The sequence below is a fragment of the Perca flavescens genome, chromosome 24 (genome assembly GCF_004354835.1).
Source record: "Perca flavescens isolate YP-PL-M2 chromosome 24, PFLA_1.0, whole genome shotgun sequence".
In the NCBI taxonomy this organism is placed as follows: domain Eukaryota; kingdom Metazoa; phylum Chordata; class Actinopteri; order Perciformes; family Percidae; genus Perca; species Perca flavescens.
In genome coordinates this window covers 16,952,439-16,975,852 of record NC_041354.1, presented here as the reverse complement: position 1 = coordinate 16,975,852, position 23,414 = coordinate 16,952,439, and the positions used below count along the sequence as shown (strand labels likewise).

At 41.5% G+C, this 23,414-nt stretch overlaps 2 protein-coding genes across 2 annotated transcripts in view; one reads left to right on the top strand and one right to left on the bottom strand.

Moving 5' to 3' along the window:
• The window catches only part of acvr2ab (activin A receptor type 2Ab), a 55,261-nt gene extending 49,910 nt beyond the window's left edge, over nucleotides 1-5,351 (top strand). Inside the window, exons 7-11 of the mRNA XM_028571799.1 lie at nucleotides 1,100-1,245; nucleotides 1,679-1,793; nucleotides 2,407-2,545; nucleotides 3,911-4,041; nucleotides 4,485-5,351. Of these exons, the coding sequence (XP_028427600.1) occupies nucleotides 1,100-1,245; nucleotides 1,679-1,793; nucleotides 2,407-2,545; nucleotides 3,911-4,041; nucleotides 4,485-4,679 (726 nt within the window). The 3' untranslated portion in view covers nucleotides 4,680-5,351. The remainder of the gene's footprint in view (nucleotides 1-1,099; nucleotides 1,246-1,678; nucleotides 1,794-2,406; nucleotides 2,546-3,910; nucleotides 4,042-4,484) is intronic.
• A 10,866-nt stretch (nucleotides 5,352-16,217) lies between these two features.
• On the bottom strand, nucleotides 16,218-23,414 carry orc4 (origin recognition complex, subunit 4). Its single transcript, XM_028571714.1, has 14 exons — nucleotides 23,300-23,414; nucleotides 22,443-22,516; nucleotides 22,279-22,355; nucleotides 20,664-20,754; nucleotides 20,426-20,501; nucleotides 19,605-19,690; nucleotides 19,463-19,511; nucleotides 19,036-19,187; nucleotides 18,752-18,925; nucleotides 18,300-18,386; nucleotides 18,081-18,189; nucleotides 17,689-17,784; nucleotides 17,165-17,232; nucleotides 16,218-16,893 (listed from the first exon to the last, which is right to left on the bottom strand). The coding sequence occupies exons 2-14, from the start codon at nucleotides 22,497-22,499 to the stop codon at nucleotides 16,711-16,713; spliced, it is 1,305 nt and encodes a 434-aa protein (XP_028427515.1). The 5' UTR covers nucleotides 22,500-22,516; nucleotides 23,300-23,414; the 3' UTR covers nucleotides 16,218-16,710.

Below are 23,414 nucleotides of genomic sequence, written 5' to 3'. Positions count from 1 at the left end.
CCGTTGAAGTGATCAGATTGAATTTTTTTTGTTCTGCATCTGTTGGGGCTGCCTGCCTTCTAGTGGTCACTCCTGCAACTACATCTGTCTTTGGCCTCTCCAGAAGTGACCTTGTATCATATTGACATACGTTATGTAAGCACAAAGATGTATGAAAGGATAAGGAATGAAAACCGATGCAGCTTGAACATTAGTGTTGAAATGTAATCTAATCCTTGGAGCCTAAATCTCAATTCCATTTCTATTTTTCTTTACCGCAATATTTAACATGTCTTCAAACGTGATCACTATCTATCTAAAGATGCTTGGCTTCCAATCCATACATACAAAGAATTATTTTTTATTTTTTATTTTTTTTTGTGGCAGCTGTCAGGCGATGACAGATGCATCTCTGCAAAGCAAAATAGCATGAAAAAGCCATGCGGAAATGTAAGCAAGTCTTTGCTGATAAAGAGCCTGCGTGCTCAGCAAACCTCCCCTTGATAAATGGAGATTAAATAACAAAGATCACACAACACAACAACCAGGAGATAAAGGAATAGCTTTTGTCAGAGCTTTATTATTCGCCAAGAACAATAAATGTGCAGTGACGTTGGCTCGGTGACAGAGGCTGCCAAAGTTACTTCCCTGTGGTTTTAAGAGGACACTTAGTAGACTTTACATTTTATTTATCACCCTTCATTGAAATATGAATTTCCCAGGAATCATTTCACATTTTTTTTTCTCTCTGTGCTAATCATCCCGACATTTAAACATTGAATCGTACAATCAAACAAAACTTATCTGTTCAAACATATCTGTTCCTGAAAAAGCCGTCAGTTTTAGCTGATTTCAGCCATGCCGTGAAGAAATACTTTTATTGCAAAGTCCCTTGTGAAATACAATACTACCCACAGCTTTAGTGACTCTCCATCCATTAGGGATTATTGCTGTTACCATGGAAACATTGCCTGCTCCAGCCATCACTATACTATTATGTAGCATTACGTCTTATTCTTGCGGTTATTTTTGGTGTTATTGTCAAATCCCCTTTCTCGACATTGCCCGCATTTCCAGATGAATCTATCTTTTTCTCTCCCTGCCTTCCCCCTCCCCCCAGGGCTCGATGACCGACTACCTGAAGGCCAACGTGGTGTCATGGAACGAGCTCTGCCACATCAGTCAGACAGCGGCCCGCGGTCTGGCCTACCTCCACGAGGACATCCCGGGACACAAGGATGGACACAAGCCCTCCATCGCCCACAGGTACGCTGTCAAAATGTCTACAATAGCTTTTATCCAAACGTTTGACTGGCTCCTGGAGCTCTACACTCACTGACCTCTTAGGCTACATTTACACTGCTACGTTTTGGTTTGAAAAGGAATATCTTCTGCTACGTTTCCCCCTCTCATTCCCCCTGCTCTGGTGTTTCCGAGCCCCTAACCCGGAGACATTTGGAAACACTTCTGACCCGTTTTGGTTTGGAATCTGCGGGGTTGTGTTGCTCTGAGACTCTTAGACTACTAACGTTACCATGGCAACATTGCATTGTGCGCATGCTGCTTCCTGATACTGTTCCTGCCCAGTATTCCAAGATGTTGATGAGATAGGCGGTTTGGGCATGTTACCAAAACGTAGCAATGTAACTGTAGCCTTAAACTGAAGGCCTTTTTCCTTGTTTTCTTTATTCTCTCTTAGGGACATTAAGAGTAAGAATGTGCTGTTGAAGAATAACCTGACAGCCTGCATAGCGGACTTTGGCCTTGCCCTGCAGTTCGAAGCGGGGAAATCGGCAGGAGACACACATGGACAGGTACGGTCTACAGTGAAAGGTGACAATATGAACCTCTCATCCACCTCTTCACCATGTTTCCTGCCTTTTTTTTTTTTTTTTTTTTTTTTTTTTTTTTTTTTTTTTTTTGGAAACTGGCTTCTTGAGCAGAGGGGTTCCTGAGTCACCATTATCAATATTGATTTGTGAAAATACCTGGCAGCGCCCAAGGGTGGCAGTGTGGGCCAAAAAAATCTAGTAATGGGAACTTGTTCAGTTCTTGCACTGGCCTTCAAGGTCTATAAAATATTTATTTGAAACATCTGTAGCTGATTGCTGATTTAGGTTTGGATGCTGGACAAAAATATCAGGAGGTTAAAAGGAGGTCAAACCGCAGTGGCTTTTTACCCTCCCAGTTCTGTGTCACACAGGGATCAGCTCACAGATTTGTGTATGACACACAGTTTGATCTAACTGCCAGCTAAGCAACAACACCCCGCGATGACAAGCACCGCTTTTCGCCGTCTCAGCCCTTCTGCGAGCAGTGTCATGACTTTTTCTTCTTCCTTGCTGCCTTCGCTTGATTCTCTGTTCCGTGGTCATACCCTGATGCTGACCCGTGACCTTTTGACACCGTTTCCCTTTGAACCTGCAGGTGGGGACGCGGCGCTACATGGCTCCTGAAGTCCTGGAGGGCGCCATCAACTTCCAGCGCGACTCCTTCCTGCGTATCGACATGTATGCCTTCGGCCTCGTCCTCTGGGAGCTTGCAGCACGATGCACCGCCGCCGACGGTAAGACTGATGCGTCAGCAGAAAAAACCCTACTCACACCCATACTCAATTTGCTGTGTCCAGTGTGGTGCTATTTGTGCACAACTAGTGGTGGAATGTAACTAAGTACATTTACGCCACTTTCTACTTCTACTCCGCTACATTTCAGAGAGAAATATTGTACTTTTTACCCCTTTCTTTCTTTAAAATGTATTTTGAACATGTAAAAAAAAAAAATAATCAGGTCATAACATAGATACATAATAACAAACACTTTTATTTGATTGATTTTTTGACATGGGAAAAAGTATACACTTATTTAATCCCGCCCCGTCTCTGTAAAACCTTTTTAATTAACAAACTTCCTCTATCATAATTATATCATCATTCTTTTTTTTAAAACTCTTTCAATTAATTTACTAAATAACAATCATCTTACTAAATAAAATGTATTTCACTTATATACACTTATACTTTCTTGCCTATTTATTCTCCACTAAATTCATCTGTTAGAGCTTTAGTTACTAGTTACTTTACACATTAAGATTTCTGCACACAGAACACATGTAGTTTATAAAATCTGATGTTTGATTCTAAAGTAAACTAGCCAACAATATAAAGGCTACAAGTCCAGCTGAGATGATTAGTCCATTAAACACACAACTGGTTGGATCCTTTACTCTTTCTACAATGGGAGGAGAGTTCTTTACTTTTAATACTTTAACTAAATTTTCCTGATGATACTTACAGACTTTTACTGAAGTAACATTTTCACTGCAGGACTTTTACTTGTAACAGAGTATTTAACAGTGTGGTATTAGTACTTTGACTTAACCCTCCCGTTGTCCTCGGTTCAAATTTGACGTGGATGGTTCCCTACAACGCTCTTCGCAGGTAAAAAATATGATCAGTCCACTACTTTCATTGAATTTGGGTGTTTAATTCAATTTTATAGCATTTAAATTTTTTTTTTTTATAAAAGAATGTTGAAAAAGTGACAAAAATGAAAAAAAAAAAAAAAAAAAAAAGAAAGCGAAAGAAAGAAAACGTGGGAAAACCACACCAAAACTGTCCAAAAAAAGCACAGAAAAAAATTACACGTCGGCAAAAGCTTCAAAAACGACCAAAAAACTTGACAAAAACTTCGGGAGGAAAAGCAACAAAAGTGTCAACATACACCAAAAATGTTGAAAACAACAACACAAGGGTTAAGTAACCTTTTCAATGCAGGACTAACACTTACTCACATACTGTTATTTTTACAGTGTGGTATTCGTGCTTTTACTTAATTAAAGGATCCGAGTACTTTTTTGCCCCCCACGGGTGCACACTGTGTCATTACTCCAGGTTGATTTTAAGTTTGGAGCTGTGGTTGTGTGTCTACAGGCCCAGTGGATGAGTACATGCTCCCGTTTGAGGAGGAGGTAGGTCAGCATCCGTCTCTGGAGGACATGCAGGACGTCGTGGTTCATAAGAAGCTGCGGCCCATCCTGCGGGACTGCTGGCAGAAACACGCGGTGAGCAATGGCGAGACTCTTTTGTTGAGTTAAATGGTATTTTCCTGTTTTTCCGTGTCAACGGAACGGCCCATTTGTGTGACATCCCGTTCGTTTTTGTTGCTGTTTTCAGTCAGATTGTTTATAGAGCTCGATGTTTCCGAGCACACTTGAAGGCGAGACATAGCGAGTGCTTTGTTGTTGCAGGAAACAGTCAGCTGTTCCACAAACTCCCGGGCAGTTCAGAGCTTGTGTTTGGTGTTTTTAAAACGTTCTTGTGGCAGCAATAGAGGCAGCGATGTTTCCTGTTTCCTGTGCGGGACTCTCACACCGCCTCAAATTACCCCCACAAGTCTGATCTCTGGTTACATTATTGGCCAGTGTGACGTGGGGTTGTGTTTCCAAAAGTTGAGTCGCTCTCAACTCTCTTTGTCTCTCCCTCTCTCTCCCTCTCCCTCTCTCAGGGTCTGGCCATGCTCTGCGAAACCATCGAGGACTGCTGGGACCACGAGGCCGAGGCTCGCCTGTCTGCCGGCTGCGTCGAGGAGCGCATCAGCCAAATGCAGCGCCAAGCCCCCATCATCGGCCCCGAGGAGATCGTCACTGTCGTCACCATGGTGACCAACGTGGACCTCCCGCCCAAGGAGTCCAGCTTATGATCAGCCGGTTTGAGCCAGCAGAAACACGGATCGACATGAGGGGGGAAAAACAGCCGACCCTGGTTGGTTGGCGGAGTGTTTTTTTGTTCTTTTCTCTTTTCCGTTTTTCTCTTCTTCTTTTAAGTGCGGGCCGCTACTCGCGTTCAGGAAACACCCTGCGCCCACCTCACCACATCATTTGATACCCACCTCATTGTGAAAATGTGTCCCTGAGGATTTTAACATATTAACCGTCGAAAACTCTCTCATCCCGATCAAAACGATTCAGGATATTAACGACGACAGACAACGTCGCCCCAGTGACAGTGCTGACATTCTGGGACGGCGACACGCAACAAACACTTTGATCATGTATTGTTTTTATACACACACTCACACACAGACACACACACACACACATATAGGAGGGCAACTTGTTCTGCTTGGTCTTCTACAGAGAGAGAAGATCGGGCAGAGAAAATTTCACAGGACTCAGTGCATTTTAGTGTAAAAGAAAAGAACGAAGAAAAAAAAAAAAGACGACCACCTGGCTCTCGATACATTTGCTGTTTTTTCTCGTGTGCGTTTTTTCCGAAGAAACAACTATCGTTCTGCCAATAAGCAACGGCTTCTGAATGTTTATAGTGTAATGCTGCTGTACATAGTGTATTATGGACCCAGACAACTTGGTAATCAAGCTTATTTTAAGGGGGTAGGGAGGGGAGGGAGGGAGGGAGGGGGCCCATTTTCAAGCATTACGACGATGAAAACCATAAACCTCCTTCAACCAGGTATACCTCAGTTCAGATGGACACAGTTTAAATTAGTTCCCTCTCCCTGTTCACGCTCATAGCTCACAGCCGCCACAACCTTGGCTCTCCATGGCATCCCAGAACAGTCTGCTGTCAGCCGTGACACTCATGGGTAATGTAGTCCACAAGCCCTGGACACACACACGGCCCCTACACACCGAAAAACACAAGTGTTGCTTTTTGTTCCTCCCCTTTCTCAGTCCCACGTTGAGTTTTTTTTTGACTGGATAAAAACTTTCTCCTTTTTGGTAGTTTCATCTTTTCCTCTCTTTGAGATTTTTCTTCTGATAATTAGGCGGGGGAGACATGCCCTCCCCCCCGTGATGAAGATGTCGTTTAAAGTGAATATTATTTTTTTATTTTTTTTGGTTTGCCGTGTCAGTTGTCAACGGAGTAATAATATCTATCGCTGACAAGCCTAATTTTTGGCCATGAGATCTGGATATACAGTATTTATATCTCTCTGGATCAGCGCTGGGTACCAACTAATGCTACCTTTTGATATTTGAAATCCGAAGGTTATTAACACGCTTCACGGTTGTCAAGCTCTCTCGGAGCATATTCATCTTGTTCCTTTTCATTTTGTGAGATCAGCTATGTGTGGTCTGATTCCATTTATAGGGAAAAGCAGATTAACAATAAAACATCATCCGATATGTTTATTTAAGGAGAAGGTTTATCAGATTTAAAGTGCAAAGGTCCCTAGCCCTGATTTGGAATTATACCTGTATTTAGCTGAGCCAGCTTGCTTCTGATTTGATTGCACACAGCTTTTTTTTTATTACTATCAAGAGTTTCTGCTCTCTTTTGATACACCTCAGGAATCTTTGCTACGCCCCACCTCCTCACATCCTCTTCCTCCTCTTATCCTCGCCTGTCTCAGACTGGAGTACCTCCTTCTCTCACTTCTCTCTCTCTCTCTCTCTCTCTCTCTCTTTCTCGCCTCATCTCTACTTGTAACGGGTTAGCCGTGCTGTCATGCTTAATAACTGCGTCTCCCGCTGTCTTAAGGACCAGATCAGATGTCCTCTTAACTACGGTTGGGCATCGTTTGGATTTGAACAATTCTGATTCCTTTTGATTCCGGTTCTTGCCGATTCCGATTCTTTGAGGGGTGGAGTTGAAACGGGCCACATACTTATTTTACAGATGAGAGGAACATTTTGATTTTGGTTCAGGCTACATTTACATTGCTTTTTGGTTTAAAAGAGAATATCTTCTGCTACGTTTCCCCCTCTCATTCCCCCCTGCTCTGTCATTTCCCCCTCTCATTCCCCCTGCTCTGGCATTTTCCCCCTCTCATTCCCCCTGCTCTGGTGTTTCCCCCTCTCATTCCCCCTGCTCTGGCATTTTCCCCCTCTCATTCCCCCTGCTCTGGCGTTTCCCCTCTCATTCCCCTGCTCTGGCGTTTCCCCCTCTCATTCCCCCTGCTCTGGCGTTTCCGAGCCTCTAAACCAGACATTTGGAAACACTTCTGACCCGTTTCAGTTTGGAGTCTCCACGCTGCCTCCTGTTTATGCCCAGTATACCAGAATGTTGATGAGATTTGGGCATGTTAGATTAAACTACTACTGGAGATAAAAACACTTGTGTGCACAGAGATCACTTTTGGCTCAATACATCACTTAAAAACAAAACGTAGCGATGTAAATGTAGCATCAATGGTGATTTACAGTTTCACAGGGCTTTTTAAATGTAAAATAAAGCCAAACTTTAGAGCAACGCTTAGTGTGCTCCGTGGCTGCAACACAACAAGCGCCTGGAAGGCGGCCGCTAAGGAAACCAAAACTTGCGCATGTTAAATTTGGATTTGGAAATATGATCGGAATCTAAACCATATTTTCCAGTTCTCGATGCCCAATCCTAATCTTAACCCTACTCTAGGACAGCTCAATGGTAAACTATTTTTTTCTGTCTCTAGAACCATCCCTATACAGGTGTTTATTTAGTCCGATGTCTGACAAGCAAGTTAGTTCCATCTTTTGTGAAGTCAAATGTGGCCCAAACATTACTCCACACAACTTATTGTGTTGCCCCCGTGTTCTCGGTCTCAGCAAGCAAGCCAAATAAGCTCAGACTCTGGCCAACTAGTTAACTAATCACTCAGATAAAGAGGACGACTTTTCTCCACCCGCTCTAAATGAAGAGATTCAACAGTTTAACTGGCTAAACCGAAGTGTTACGTTCCTCACACAGGGCTGAAATGAATGAAAGGTTTTGGATCGCACGGCTAACTGCAGTTAGACGAGTTGAGACAAGGAATCTCTTTCATCCCGGTGCCATTTCTACACATCCATATTAGTTACTCTTGTAGATGTCAGGCAAAACGGATGTATCTTGTCAATGTTGTGAAGGCAACAATGACAATTATTTATTTTTTTTGGAGTCTTTTGTTTCATCTGAGGGACATTGAACACTGGTGCCGGCAGACCTGCAGTCTCTCCTCAAGCTTTGGGGCGGTTTCACAGGAACACAGTTTAAAATCAAGCGGTGCGTTTGGAAATACTAAAAAAAAACTATGAATAAACTTCTTTCTACCGAACCGTTTCACATTCAGGGCAATTCATAAGTATGCTTTCTTTATAACCTGCTGATCATTTTAAGCAAACGCCGTACTGTAGTCCTCGAGGAAATAGAAGTAAACAAGTTTTTCAAAAATGAAATTGACTCCTGATCAAAGCAGTCAAAGCAAATCAGCGCAAACAATCAAGTATATAATTGAGCTAAATATTTGTTACGAGCGCTCATATATTCCCCAAGTATTCAGCGAAAACATGCTGCATTTATTTCAGTTTTGTAGCAACAGGTTTTCCATATTTCTATTACAATAGATCTATTGTCCCACGGGGATATTTGTTTCCACAGTCAGTACACATAGCAACATATAGATCAACACATAGTCCAGCAGATACAGATATAAACCCATCCCAATAATCAAAACTGGGCTTTTTCTGAAGTTTTTTTTCTTTTCTATGTTTTTGCCATTTTTTTCAACATTTTTGTCACTTTTTCACGTTTCCTCTTGATGTTTGCTTTTTTTTGGCTTTTTCAAGTTTTTTTTTTTTTTTTGGACAATTCTTTCTGAAGTTGTCTCCTTTTTGCGGAGGGGGGGTTTGACCTCTTTGGCACTTTTTTATAAAAAGTTCCTTTTGACATTTTTGTCTCTTTTTTTCCCGACAATTTTTCCGATGTTTTGTCGCTTTTTTTAAATCCATGCATACATGTCCCGGGACTTCCCTAGATAGTTGGAGATCTCAAACCTCCCCCCCCCCCCAAATATTGAACCCAAAGTTACGCCCTTGCAGTAAACACAATCTTAATGAATGCATTTGACATCCCAGCTCACAACAGTGTCAGCAAGGCAGAAATACAGACTTACCAGGGCCAAAATAACTTAATATTAACAGTTAATCTGACTTTAAAAGGCAGTTTTCACCAAATAACCCAAATCGGGAGGAAGTGACAGTCATGGTGGAGATATTATTTCCGCACGTGATAAGACTATTGTAACAACACAGCAAACCTGAAGGAAGTTAAAGCCATCTTGTTGTTTCTTGACTGTAGCACGAGTACGATATTTGCGTCAATATCGCTTCCTTTGGCTGCTGCTGGTTTTTAAGCAACTGCTATTCAGAAACAGCCATGTTTTCTAAGTTCCTCATGAAGCTTCAACAGTCAGGGACGTTGAGTACTGCAAAGGCCAGCAGCCCTTCAATAAGCACTACCTCACACTCGCAGGGATCTCTTTTGGGTGTAGAAAGTGTGGCAAATAAACCAAAATCGTAACAGTGTTCCTCCAGTAGAAAGGGGATTCAAATTCCTTCGAAAAGTCTTTGAACTGGGGGATTATTTCTTGGAGTAAACTCCTACCCCCCCCCCCCCCCCCGCCCCCCCCCCCCCCTCCCCCATAGGTTAGAGATGACAAGGCTTAAAAGTTTGAACATTTTAACCATTATGCATTATCCTTTTTGTGGAACTTTTTCCATTACTGTAGAAGACTGCAGAAAACTTATTAAAAAAGATATGCTGACAAGCACGAACGTAAGAAGGAAAAAGTATTACCAGTATTGTTTCCAAAAAGTGTAAAACTTACCAGTATTTCAGCAGCCAAGTGGATTTTAAAAACCTGCCAAAGCAGCTGGTAGAGTTTCAAACGTATCGGCCACAGCAACAAAGGTGCCAGTGTTTGGTTGGCGGTCCCATCCCAGTACTGTTGGTAGATGGTGGAACATCTTCAGTGTTAAACAGCTTGAGTTTAAACTGCGCTTGAGAAACCGACCCAAACCGACAAATACCATTCAGGGATTCAGTACTATGCTTTTCTAAGTTCTAGCAAGTTTTATGCAACCAGTGCCGCAATTTACCCTACACTACTGTAGGATCAGCTGCAGGAGTGACTTTCAATATACAAACACACACAAATAACTAGTAGCATTTTGATTTTTTTTTTTCTTTTTTTTTGTGACCTTGCATATTGATATGTTGTGTATTTATTTTTTAATTTACAGGCCTGAGGTTTTGGGGATCAGAGCTCAGGTGCAACTCGGAAAAATGTAAAGAGTCGGCACGATTTATGGTCGTTGTTGTTGTTGGGGGTGGGTGTTCAGTTGTAATTCAGGAAATACTTTCATTAATTCAAAAAGAAAAGATATAAACTGTAACGTGCTTCTTTCTATACAGTCTATGGACAAACTACCGAGAATGAATGTTCTTCAGACTCCTGGATTACAGTATTGTGTGTACTTTGGTGGATTGAGCCCGGCCCTGTGTAACTTTAGATGGCTTTGGGTTTGGCTGGTTTCGTGTGATTGTGCCCCGTCGACATAGAAACTAGTAAATCCGACGCACTCGGAGAGCCATTCATACACCTCTTGATTGGTGACCTGCTGGAGAAGTAAACAAGTATCCGCTCTAAGAGCAGGATTCCCATTCAGTCCAACCAGAAAGAATAAAACGGATAAGGCAAATCCTGTGCAATATTTGGTTGTTAATTGTAAAGCTCCCAAATAGGATTTGAACTTAAAGAGTCCTGCTGTACCAAATAAAGTACCAACATCTTTTATGGCCTTCTCGTTGCTTTGGCCCATCCTTAAATATCAGCTACATTTTCAGCCCTATACATAAGCTTCCAAATATTTGGATTGGCTCTTTTATCCAGAATAACTTTCATGCTCTGTCTTCGTCTGAACCTGCATCTGCCATTTTTGTCAAACCGATCATACCTTTTTGCTTCCCCTAAGGTCTTGACTTTCTTGGCAAACTTATTCTGACTCAACTATGGTCTAAAACATGGTCCGAACAATGTCATTTAAAGGTGTATGAATGAGTTTTCTCAGCATTCTAGGCTTTACGTTTTTCTATCTCGACTTCCTCGAGCCCAGCACCTCACTTTGCTGTGCATATAAACTACCAGTGAAACATTTGTGTCTTGTTGCCCCTACTATTTTAAGCAGTCTAGGATGTGTACAGACATGAGAACATAAATACCTGTATCAACTATATACTCTGAGCTGAATCTTTATAAGTGCGTGCTGAACTTCAGTGTTTCCTCTACATTTATACTTTTCTTGTGTTTTGACTCCACGGCAGGGCTTGGCCCCGGCTGCATAAAAATGTTTACCTTCCCCTTGCAAAAAATAACTTTAAGTTGAGCTTTGTGTAAGCTAAAAGCTAGAGGCTCATTGGAGTACTTTGTAAGGCATCCATGAAAGCACTTAAGGGTTCCTTGGCAGAAAGAAAACAAACTTTCAGCCCAGGGCATTCCTCAAGGAACCTACTCAGATCCCCTGACAGTTGCAATTTGAAGAATCCCCCAAAAGCTCTGAAAGACCAGTTGCAATACTCCATATGTGCTAATGCAATCACCCACTACAGGTATTCCATTCCAGCATCTCAATCTCCTCCTTTTTCTCACTGTTGGTAAGAATTTTAGAGGAAACATTGAACTCCAATGACCTCGCCGCCAAGACTGTCTTGGCAGCAGGATAAGTCTGGTTGCCAGGCCTGGAATTTCTACAAACTAAACCCAAAACACTACAAGCGTTTTTGACCCCACATTTCTCAAGGCTCTCGAGTTGCAGCGCTGATCCAGGATCTGCCAACGCAGCCTCTTATGGTCATGATGCTCACAGGGTTTCTGGATTTTAAGGCAGGAAGACACTGAACTTCAGACGGTTGTGTAAAAAAAAAAAAAAAAAAAAAAAAGAATATGATGAAAATGTCTTGTTTCTTTGCTCCTGATACATAGACTGTATGTTTTATATTACTAACAATAAGATGTGAAAATAGGACAAGAAACTGATGTCTGGAATTTCAAACTGGAAAATGCATACCACAAGGTGTTCTTGAGCAAGAGTGAGTTAGAGACTTTCGAAAAGTATTATAGTAGAAAAAAAAAACCTTCAGAAACCCTGGATACTTATCACAGAGGAGACTAATTGATCCCTGATCAGCGCTGGGACTCTCCGCCGTAGTTTTTAATCAGCTGAAGTGATCCACGTGATGTAAATAAATGTGTTTTTAGATTGTGAATTATGATCTCTGTTTTTTTTTCCACTGAAGAAATAACACTTATTATTTAATTCATGTTTATTTGACAATTGCAAGTAGAAGTTAGAAGCCCTTTATTTGCAATTTGTCATTTCCATTCACTGTTAATTTATTATTTGAAGCTTTGTTGAATCGCTCGCAGGAAGACAAATTTTTCAATTTTTTCATGTCCAGCCGACCGGCTGTGTCCCGACTATAAAAGAAGAATTAAAGACTTGTAACGCATTTAGCAGTAGGGTAACGTGCTTCGCAGAATACGATTTTATGTACAAAACATCAGTGCTGTACATCTCGAGACCGGTCTTGATCTCAAGACCACTTTCTGAGGGTCTCTGTCTCGCATTTTTACTCGGTCTTGTCTCTTGTTGGATGCTCGGGAGGTCCCGGGACATGTATGCATGTATTTTCAAAAAGCAACCAAAACATCAGATAAATTGTCCAAAAAAAAAAAAAAAAAAAAAAAAAAAAAAAAGAGCAAATGCCTTAGAAAAAAAAGGGCCACAAAAACAAAGGAAAATTGTCCAACCTTGAAAGAGAAGACAAAAACGTAAAAAAAAAGAGAGGACTCTTAGCTTTTTTTAACCCTCGTCTTGTCTTTCTGTCGACCATGCAACTTTCTTGTTTTTATAGGTCAAAATAAAAAATTAACTTTTTCGGTCGCTTTTCCTGACGTTTTTGTCACTTTTTTTGTTGATGTTGTTGTTGCTTTTTCTACGCTCTTTTTGACGAGTTTGTCGTTTTGTTTTTAACGTTTTTGAAGCAGTTTTTTTTTTTACATTTTTGAAGCTTGTTTTAACGTTCTTTTACCAATTTTTCCCCCCAAAAATGCTATAAAATTGAATAAAACGCCCAAATTCAATGAAAGTAGTGAACTGATCATTTATTTATTATCATAAGAGCATTGTGTTGATCCATCCACATTATTATTTTTGACAATTTGCTAATTTAGGGGACTCAGTATTTTATTTCGAGGCACTTCAGAAATCTCATTACCCAAAGTGATTTAGCGAATATTAGCTAATACATATTAGCTAGTTGTGTGTATATACTGTATGTTTCATTTGTTTGGTCTGGTCTCAGTTTAGGTGGTTTTGACTACAACACTGCATATCAAAGGGGGCCAATGGGGTACTAAGTATTAGTAGTTTAAATATTGTTTGATGTTTGACAGGATGGTATTCTGTAATACAGTGCAACTACCTTTTTTTTTTTTTTTCACCCTGGACCCTATTTTCCTGTTTGTGTCTAAGTGACTGATGGGAACAACAATCTTTGACATTGATCCAGTATTAAGAGAGAACGCTGCAGCCGGCGTCAGAGAAACAAGCTACAATGTAAGTTAATAGGACAGTTAAGTGTCCATTTTGCCGCTGACAGGCTCAGATTAATATTCTAAGTGTCTGACAACATTATGGAAAGGATTTCTAAGGAGGTCGACCTTTCTGTTAGAGTAAAATCGTTTTTTTAAACATAAAAACACCCGGGAAATTGCTTTCGCTAAACCCACCAGACTCCATGTAAATAAACAGTAATTTTAGCATCGTAAAATACACTTCATTCAAAGTTGACCGAAACAAAATTAATCTGTAAAAAGCCGTTTTGGATCGTCTTTCCACTTTTCCATCCATCACAACTCTAGTCTTGGTTGAAATAAACACATAGTTTACCGATTTACATGTGAGAATATGTTTGCTCGATACACGCTAAAAATATTGTTTTTTTAAATGGAGTCTGGTGGGTTTAGAGCTATAGCGACCTCAGAGCTGTTTCTGGTTGAACAGAAAGGTCTTAAAGAGGTTTTAAAGGTCTATCTCTGTAGAGATCTTTTTCATAATGTTGTCAGACACTTAGAATATTAATCTGAGCCTGTCAGCGGCAAAACAAGCACTTTAGTGAAGGTAAATACAAGCTGGACAATTGTCCTATTAACTTACATTGATCTCCCTTAATACTGAACCAATGTCAAAGATTGTTGTTCCCATCAGTCACTTAGACACAAACACATGGGAAAATAGGTTGAAAAAAACATAGTTACCCTTTAAGATGGTTTGCTCCACTATAGGGGTGTCATATTTACAGATAAGTAGGATATATAGCCTACATGTCCATGACCTGTATGGTTATTTTGACCTGTTTTGGGGAGTGGGTTGTCTTTCATATGTTTTCATATATGTTAAGGGTGGGACAAATCTAGCTCTTCTAAATATTAGGGAGGGAAATTTTCCCTGCATCCCCCATCCCTCTACGCCTACTGTGCTACTGACACTACTGACTTTAAAGAGCTAATTTATTGTTGCATGCTTTTTCGAATGAAGACAGCATCTTCTTTGCTGGACTAAAGGTGTACAAGCCAGAGCCTGTTTCAAAAAATGTCGCTGAAAATGTTTCTGGTCCCACTATTATACTTTTAATAGACCTGTTAACTGCATTGTTTTTGTCTAGATTAAATGTCACTGCTCCACAGCACTTTTTATGAAAAAACATTTCTAGGTTTTGAGAAATCCAAACTATATTTGTATTTGTACTTCGTGTCCAGGCTGATGTTGGCTGCACAAGTCCACCTCTAGATGGCAGCCTTCAGCAGATGAAGTGCTGACAACAAGCCTGATTCCGGTTTCCAAACCCCTCAATGTTTTTCAAGGTGAAATTCAAGTACATTTTTTTTTTTTCTTTTTTGTTGATGGATGGAACTTTGAAACCAGGTTTACATAAGTCTCGGGAGAAGTGGGAGTCCGACTTGGGGTGTGACAACTGATACAGAGCTCTGTTAAAAAAGCCCTTTTGTCTCTATTCATTTTCCATTTAGATTGATCCACTACTGCTTTCTTCACCAAAATCTACAGAGATTACATAAATATATGGGGCTTTTCAGCGTTTGTTAAGCCAAGGGCCCCTTAACTAAAAGAGAGACGGATCAGTGACCCCTTACTGCGTATACTGTATAAAATGAAGTTGCATATTAAACTGGGACTACACTAACGTGTAGGGTGGCCTAAAGCTTCTACACACAACTTCCTTTTTTTAATGCACAGAATACTAAACTGATCAAAGAATTGGTGGCATGATTTTATAAATCTGGTATTTAATGTTAAATCCTGGATGAACAAAGAAGTTTGCCTTCTCCTCAAGGTAAGGGACGCAGCCTTCAGGTCGGGAGACGAGGAGGCCTCCAGCTCAGCCAGATCCAACCTGAAGAAAGGAATGTCCAGGGCCAAACACACCTACAAGAAAAGGATTGAAGAGCGCTTTGACTCCTCCGACCTCCGGCGTATGTGGCAAGGCCTACATACAATCACCAAAAACTCTTTCCTACCCTCCTCTACTTCCCTCCCAGACGAGCTGAACCACTTCTATGCTCGATTTGAGCGGGAAAACAAGGAGGCAGCCTTCAAGTCAGCTGTTTTACCGGACAAGGACACACTCCAATTTTCCTACTCCGATGTCTGCTCAGATCCTGGGCAGGGTGAATGCTCGGAAAGCTGCTGGCCGTGATGGGAGTCCCGGACGTGTGTTGCGAGTCAGCGCAGAGCAGTTGGCTGGTGTCTTCGCCGACATCTTCAACATGTCTCTAGCCCATTCAACAGTCCCCCACGGTTTTAAATCTGCCACCATTGTTTCGGTGCCTAAATGCTCCACTGCCAAGGAACTGAACGATTTCGTCAGGAAGTGCATAGCCATCACACAGAAGTCGGATTCCCATCTCCCCATTGCTAGACGGCTTCAGAAAATGAATACATGTATTCCACTTGAAAGGATCACGTATACTCTTAGAAAGAAATAGAACATCTTTCTTGAGATTTGGCAGCCCTACGTGGCCTACATCAGGGGTGTCAAACTCCGCTTCACTAAGGGCCACACGTTTGGTTTATTCACATGCTTTTATTTCTTAAAAAAAAAGTCATATCTTTGACTGTATTGTTGCGTGTCTCATATAGCCTTTTCACTTACAGTTTGGTCGACATAAAGCACCAAAAGAGTAACGTAGCCATCAAAGAAAAAGCATTTGGAAAAGGCGCCAAAAAAAAACCATTGAAAAAGCATCAGCAAAAGTGACAAATTTTGAACCGCAATTGAGGGAGGGCCAGATCCAAATGTGCGAGGGGCCGGATTTGGCCCGCGGGCCTCGAGTTTGACACACAAAGACTCATATAGCAGACTAAATTTGAATCAATACACCACTGGTCATCAGGACAAGCTGTATGGTCGCTTTACATTTCCTCTTTATTCTTCTCCTTTTGAGAATATACATAGAACACATATAGCTTAAATCAGACAGCAGGCTGGTAGTAGTAGTAGTAGTAGTAGTAGTAGTAGTAGTAGTAGTCTCAAAAGAAATCTCTCCGTGACCCTAATAGATGGTCCGAATTAGAGAACAGACTCATAAAAAAAAGCTCACCATTTCTTTTTTTATTTTGTGATAACTGATCATTTTCCAGAGACGTGTTATGAAAACTCTGCTCCAGGACAAATTCGCTGTTCTGAGTACATGAAAAAATAATCTTGAAACATGATATATATTACCACTACTGGTGTCGATTCATGTCGTTTCCATTTGGTAAAATATTTCAGCTCTAGTGGTCTGTATTATATTCCCACACTTTTACCAAACTTTGAGGTATATAACTTTACATTTTCTCTAACAGTGCAGGTGACATTTTGTTTTATATAAGTCCAAAAGGATGCTTAGAGTCCTAGCTGAACACCGACATGGCCCACTGCTTGATGTCAGTGGGGCATTGTGGGTATTTCTGCAGGGCCTCCATGATCTGACTGTGGTCCAGCATGAGTCTCATCAGCTGGTACTCCCTCTGGATTCGGGCCGCCGAGCTGTCGAGCAGCCAGATCAGCTCCAGCTGCTGCAGGTGCTCGAAGGCCTGCGGGACGGGCGAGGGAGGGAGGGTTGGTGTCAGTAAAAGGAATCAAAGTCAAGCCTTTAAAAAGTGCTATTTATAAATCTCTTTCTTCCTAACAGGGCTAGAGAGCCTCTGAAAAGCACCATGGGACTCTTTAAAGCTACAGTGTGTAGTTTCTGTTGCCCCATGAGTAATTCTAAGTAATGACAACAACACTGTCGGCGCGTCCACATGATACAAGTCTTCCGTGATCACGCTGTTTTTTTGGGTGTGAACGCCCCGATATACAGACCTTCATGATGACAGGCTGCTCAAAGTTGTACATGGAGTTTGACTTCCTCTGCAGGAACTTCTTAAACTCTAAAAGAAACAAACAGAAGGTGTAGAAAAATCAACTAATCACATTCAAGTAAGAAAAAGTTGAAGTTGTGTGCTCCTCTTCGGTCTCCTCCTCCGCGGGCCTTTTCCCCTGAGCAAAAAAAGTTCTGCAAAGACGTTTGTTCACTCATTTTTAAGCAAGTTTGTGGACTTCATTGAGCGGTAAATATCACGTGACGTGCCAAGAGGAAGAGACGCGGGAGAGAAGCCGGTCATTTTTCAAAATAAAACACCTTTCAGACTCCGATAATCAATTAAAAACGGAAATAATGTTATTGATTTTTTTCCTGTGCGGCCCGGTACCAAATGACCGGAGGTTGGGGAACACTGACGTACCCAACTGTGTCTAAAGTGACGCCAATATTTCATCTGTCGGTTATTTCATCTGTCAGTTATTTCTATGACGAACCATAAACTAGGTGGAGTATCCGGCCGTACCGTTGTGAACCATTTGCAGATTGAACGGCTCTCCTTCGTAGACGTCGTTGAGATGTTTCATGGCGATGATCAGGCACAGCTCCAAGACGGACAGACCTAAAGAGAGAGAGGGAGGCTTGAGTTTGACCCCCCTGGATTAGACCATTAAACACACAACTGGTTGGATCCTTTACACTTTCTACAATGGGAGGAGAGTTCTTTACTTTTAATACTTTAACTACATTTTCTGTCTGTAAGATGATACTTACAGACTTTTACTTAAGTTACATTTTCAATGCAGGACTTCTACTGGTGACTGGAGTATTTTTCACAGTGTGGTAATAGTACTTTTACTGAAGTAAAGGATCTGAATACTTCTTCCAGCGCTGAGAGCGATAGACATGGTTTTTTACCGTGGAGTATGTTGGCCTTGGCGTCTGAGAAACACAGTCTGCTGGCCTCCAGCAGGTCTGCGGGTTTGACGGCAGGCTTGGCTACGGACACGCGACTCAGACACAACATCTGGAAAACAAAGAGTGAGGTGGTGGGGGTGGGGGGGGGGGGTTTATGTGTCTCAAACTAAATGGCGGATGTAGTTTTTGTAACCATGAAAAGAACGTGACGTGTTGTACCAGCAGCACGTGCATCGAACGGAAGTCCTTGCTGGAGTTGAAGTGTCTCTGTAAAACATCCACCGCTGATCTGTCTTCAACCAGCGTCTGAGGACAGCAAGAGAACAAAAACACAGCCAGTGGTGTAGTCTAATGTATTATAGTTGGTATACTGTACTCTATCTATCTATCTATCTATCTATCTATATATATCGATTGTTGAGGAGAGGTTTGCTGTATGTGACAAAAAATGTTGTAGCCTAAAAAAGCGTGTGACATAGCTAGAGCACCTTTAAGCAAGTATTTACTAAATTAGAAACTTTCAACATAATACACAGTAAAAGAAGAAGCAGAGGGAAAGACACCGAGCTGTGTTTAATTCATTAACTCTATCGGTTATCAGGCAAATAAAACGCTGATACAGATGATCTGCAAACGTTTTCGACTGAGCCTAGATCCGTCCCTTGACTCACCTTTACGCTGGCGTTCCAGTCCTCGGCGAACTGGGCGTCGGGGAAGTCGGCGGGCAGGCTGAGCTGGGTCCGGACCTGCGCCAGGTACTGAGGGAACGTCGGGTTGCTCAGCAGGTGGATCTGACGGTGGGAGAACCGCGACTTCACCCGCTTCTCCAGCAGCTCCAGAACATCCTGCGTGAAAAGGAACCACGGCGCCAAAATTATACGGTGAACCACCAACCAGCACTACCATCTTGGTACGGTAGTGAAAGACACCTAAGTGTAGCCTGAGCGAGGCTCACCAGTCGGCAGGTAATGCCGACCACGGCGATGGGAGCCTGGGCCGACTGGGAGACGTCCAGCAGATTGTAGAGCAGAGTCTGGTTCTTGTGGTGGGCGAAAAGGTCAAACTCATCCAGGACCAACAACACGGGGCGGCTGCTGCTGCGATCCCCTGGACGGGAGAGAGAAGAAGAAACTGCATATCATGCTCGCCCAGGTGAATAGGAAAACAAATGAACTAACGGATATCAGCATGAAAGTTCCCAGTTGATTACTGACATTAAGACAAATTGTTTTTGTATTACAAGTTTTCTGAAATGTTTGTTTAAATCCCTTCTTCCCTCCTCCTAGTCTGAAAGTAGACTATGCTAAAGCCCAACAATTGAATAATGAGGGTTTTGCCTGTAGTGTCTCCCCTTAAATTAAGTTGTGTTCAAATGTTCTAACCTTTCTTCAATGCCTCCAACAGGAAAGCCAGATTCTCTGCAAAACTGCCCTGAAAAATGAAACACAAACAGGCATTTAGAGCAGTTTTTAAATTGCATTATTTATTACAAAACTGTTGACGAAACTCTTTCTGGACACTTACAAACACTTTGTCACCGACGACGTTTTCCAGGTGGAGCTGCCGCGTTATCTCTTTCAGTGCGATCCTGTCGTCAGTCTGCAGGAGACCTGCAGCAAACCGGCGAGAAACGGAGCTTTGAAAGGAGTCTGTGCTCGGAGAAGATCACGGTTTTCTGATGATACGTTTATCTCTGGTTCCTGTCTGAAACCCTGGGAGAATATCTTCCGCGGTCATAAGCAAGAACAAATCCGGAAATTAGAAAAATCTCACCAAATGTTTTCATATTTAGATCCTGAAATACCGAATAAATAACATTATGGTTGTGTCCAAAATGTCCTCCTCTGCATGCCAACTATCGTTCAACGTACTTTTGTGCAAAAAACAAAACAGTTGTGTGCACTGAGCTGTAACTTTCAACGTCACTTCCCGAGAGCCTCCTCGCCGCTTGGAGACGCGTAACCATGGTAACCCCCGCCGACCTCCGCTCTGGCGGCATCAGAAAGCAGCTAGACCAACAGTCGCAGGTGACAAAAATCACAGATTTTTATATGTAGAAATGTAGATTAGAGAGTTATCGACGTTACAGAGCTCCTCGGTTCCTGTCAGTCTGTCTGTTGTCGTTACTACCGCATTGCATTGTGGGATATTATGCTGGCGTAGTGTCCAGTGTTTGCATACTGTAATATTGAACCGGAAATAGTACACAATTCATGTACTATTTACATTGTACTATTGATTGGTTCTCTGCGGTGCGCAGAGAACAAATCACTTATCGTGTGTAGGTGGCCTTGGTGTGGGATTGCAGACGCAGCCCATGTATGGAGGAAACCCAGATCCTGTACCGTTGAGATGAACCTGTAGCAGGTTTTTTTGGGCTTCTTTTTCCTCTAGCAGGTCTCTCAGCACACACTTCAGGAGCTGCAGACCCAAAAAAAACACAAATCACTATTGGACAATACAACCTCCAAGGATTTAAACACACTTCCAACACAATTCATCATCTTCCCAACCATTTTTATCTGTTGTTTTTTTTTACCCATGAGCCCATTTGAAGCGTGTGTTGTGGCTGCGGAGGCTCACCATTGTTTTCCCTGCCCCCCTGGGGCCGACGATTAGCACCGAGTTACTCTCCCCGTGGACGGCCGTCCGCTTCAGCAGCTCCAGGAGGTGTCTGGAAAACACAGGCTTTTAGACTACAATACCCATAATGCTCTTCCAGTTGTGGGAAATAATGAGTTCAATAGTTAAAAGAGAAATGTCTTGTCTCTTTGTCCTACTTAGTAACATCTCCATCTAATCAGCGGCGGAAGAAGTATTCATTTTACTTCAGTAAAAGTACTTATATCATACTGTGAAAATACTCTGTTACAAGTAAAAGTCCTGCATTGATAATGTTATTTAAGTAAAAGTTCTGTAAGTATCATCAGGAAAATGTAGTTAAAGTATTAAAAGTAAAGAACTCTCCTCCCATTGTAGAAAGAGTAAAGGATCCAACCAGTTGTGTGTTTAATGGTCTCATCATCTCAGCTGGACTTGTAGCCGTTATATTGTCAGCTAGTTTACTTTAGAATCATTATGTGTAGGAATCTTAATGTGTAAAGTAACTAGTAACTAAAGCTGGAACAGATGAATGTAGTGGAGTAACTAAAGTAACTAGTAACTAAAGCTGTAACAGATGAATGTAGTGGAGTAACTAAAGTACAATATTTCTCTCTGAAATGTAGCGGAGTAGAAGTAGAAAGTGGCATGAAAAGAAAAGACTCAAGTAAAGTACAAATACCTCAACATTTGGACTTAAGTACAGTACTGGAGTAAATGTACTTAGTTACATTTCACAGCTGGACCAAGGATACATATTTTGGTTATATATCACTGTAATGTGACCCAGATAATGTAGCAACACAGCTGAAGTAAACCACGCCTATTTTTGAGACAATTAATTGAACAGCAAAATTTTGGAATTTTTACAGCTCTAGATGTCCGTGTTGTGTTCAAGTCAGCTGGGAAACTGGAGCGTTTCCAGCCTCCCAACTGGGCCGGTGCTGTCAGCCAGGTAATGACTGAACTGGGTCACCGAGACTCACACAGTGTCCCAGATCGTCTCTTCATTACAGATGACAAAACCTACTACAAGTTTCTATTAAATTGATTATGGGACTTTTATATTCATCTCGCCCGATCTAACTTCACCGTATCGCTCTCAAGAACATTTTCCTTCACAGTAACAAATGACTGTACGTTTTTTTTAACATTTGACACGCCATTTCCAAAACCATTGAAGACCTTTAAGTGGCCTAAATATTTACCTAAACTAGAACTGAAACAATTAATTGATTAGTTTGATCTACTAAAAAAAAACAATCATTAATTTTGATAATCTGTAAATTGTTTTCAGTCATTTTTTTTTTTTCAGCAGAAAACTGATATGATATGATTTCGGTTTTTCAATGTGAGGATTTCTGGCTTTTCTTTGTTTAATGTAAAACTTCAGTGTATATTTTGGCGGTTTTGATCTGTTGTTTTGACAGAAAAAGGCCATTTAAAGATGGCAACTTGGGCTTTGAGGAATTCTTTATCAGCATTGTTCGAGACTTTATGGACCAAACAAGTAAATGAGAGGCAGGTTAATCTATAATAACAACAAAATAATGAAATATTTCAGGCTTTTTAGCCAGTATTGATGAAATGAACGTACTTGTGTTGAGCTTCCAGTCCCTCCGGCTTGTCAGGGAGCTGCTGATGGCAAAGCCGCTCCCTTAAAATCTCCTGAACCTGAAAATAAAGATAAATAAAGACATTTCAGTGACACAATATCACAAACAAGTTAGAAGAGAATAAGTCACACTGGCGGATACAAACCTGTGTGATGCATTCTCCTATTGGCAAATGAGCCTCTTGTATCTTCCTCTTACTCATGGTGCTGGGACTCTCAACTGCAAAACACGTTCATTGGTTTAAAATGCATGACATTTGTGGTGCCCAAAAAATGTGCTCCAAGGGTCCTTTATGACATCCCATGAAAATGAAAACTACTAATGTCATGTTGATGTAAAACCTTTGAAATTGAAGTTGTGTGTCCATTAAATGCACTAGCATTGGGGCATCGACAGCCTTAGCCCTGATAGCAGACTTTGTCTTGGACGTTGACAAGTTAACGCCAAACTCCAATACACTTTTCGTCGCAAAAAAAAATCAACTATGACCTCGTTTGTAACATAGGTGCATGAATGCTGTAACGTTAGATAAGATCTCAAATAAATGAGGGCAAATCACCATTCAATTCGGTATACAGTTGATGCAATAAGAAACTATCTATTTAAATATAAATTTCCAATTGAATAACTGCCTCGGAGGTGTGTTTACAATGTAGCCTGAATCATTAAACACGAATCCCTGAAGCTTTAGTGTATGATATGTATGCCGAATTATAAAGTGACTCATACATGTTAAGAAGCGGTCGCAAGTTGTATTCAATATTTTGGTAATATTTGCTATAAAGCAGTGAGTTACTAATGTGTTACAATTTACGAATGGAGTTTGGTATCACTTTCTCTCCACGCTGAACTAAACGTCAGGGCTTTTTAGCTGCACGCTAAAAAGAGGCAACCAGCAGCAGTCCGCTTTAGCTAGGAACGATAACTTTGACTATGTAAGTTACTAACATTAGCGTTAGTTTGTCTAGCAATGTATACACATCAAATAATAACCAAACATACCTGGGAAAACAACTGTAATTCATCTACTGAGTCTCGATCTTCGCGGGAATATACTGCTCTGCCAGCAATGACGACTTCCTGCTTTGACGGATTCTCCGGCACTGATTGGCTGAGG

Coding starts and splice junctions, on each gene's coding strand:
- orc4 (XM_028571714.1), bottom strand. CDS start 22,499: ATGAGTAAGAGGAAGATACAAGAGGCTCATTTGCCAATAGGAGAATGC. Junction 19,512..19,604: donor TCGTCGGTGACAAAGTGTTT/GTAAGTGTCCAG, acceptor TTCATTTTTCAG/GGCAGTTTTGCAGAGAATCT. Junction 17,785..18,080: donor CAAGGCCAACATACTCCACG/GTAAAAAACCAT, acceptor CTCTCTCTTTAG/GTCTGTCCGTCTTGGAGCTG.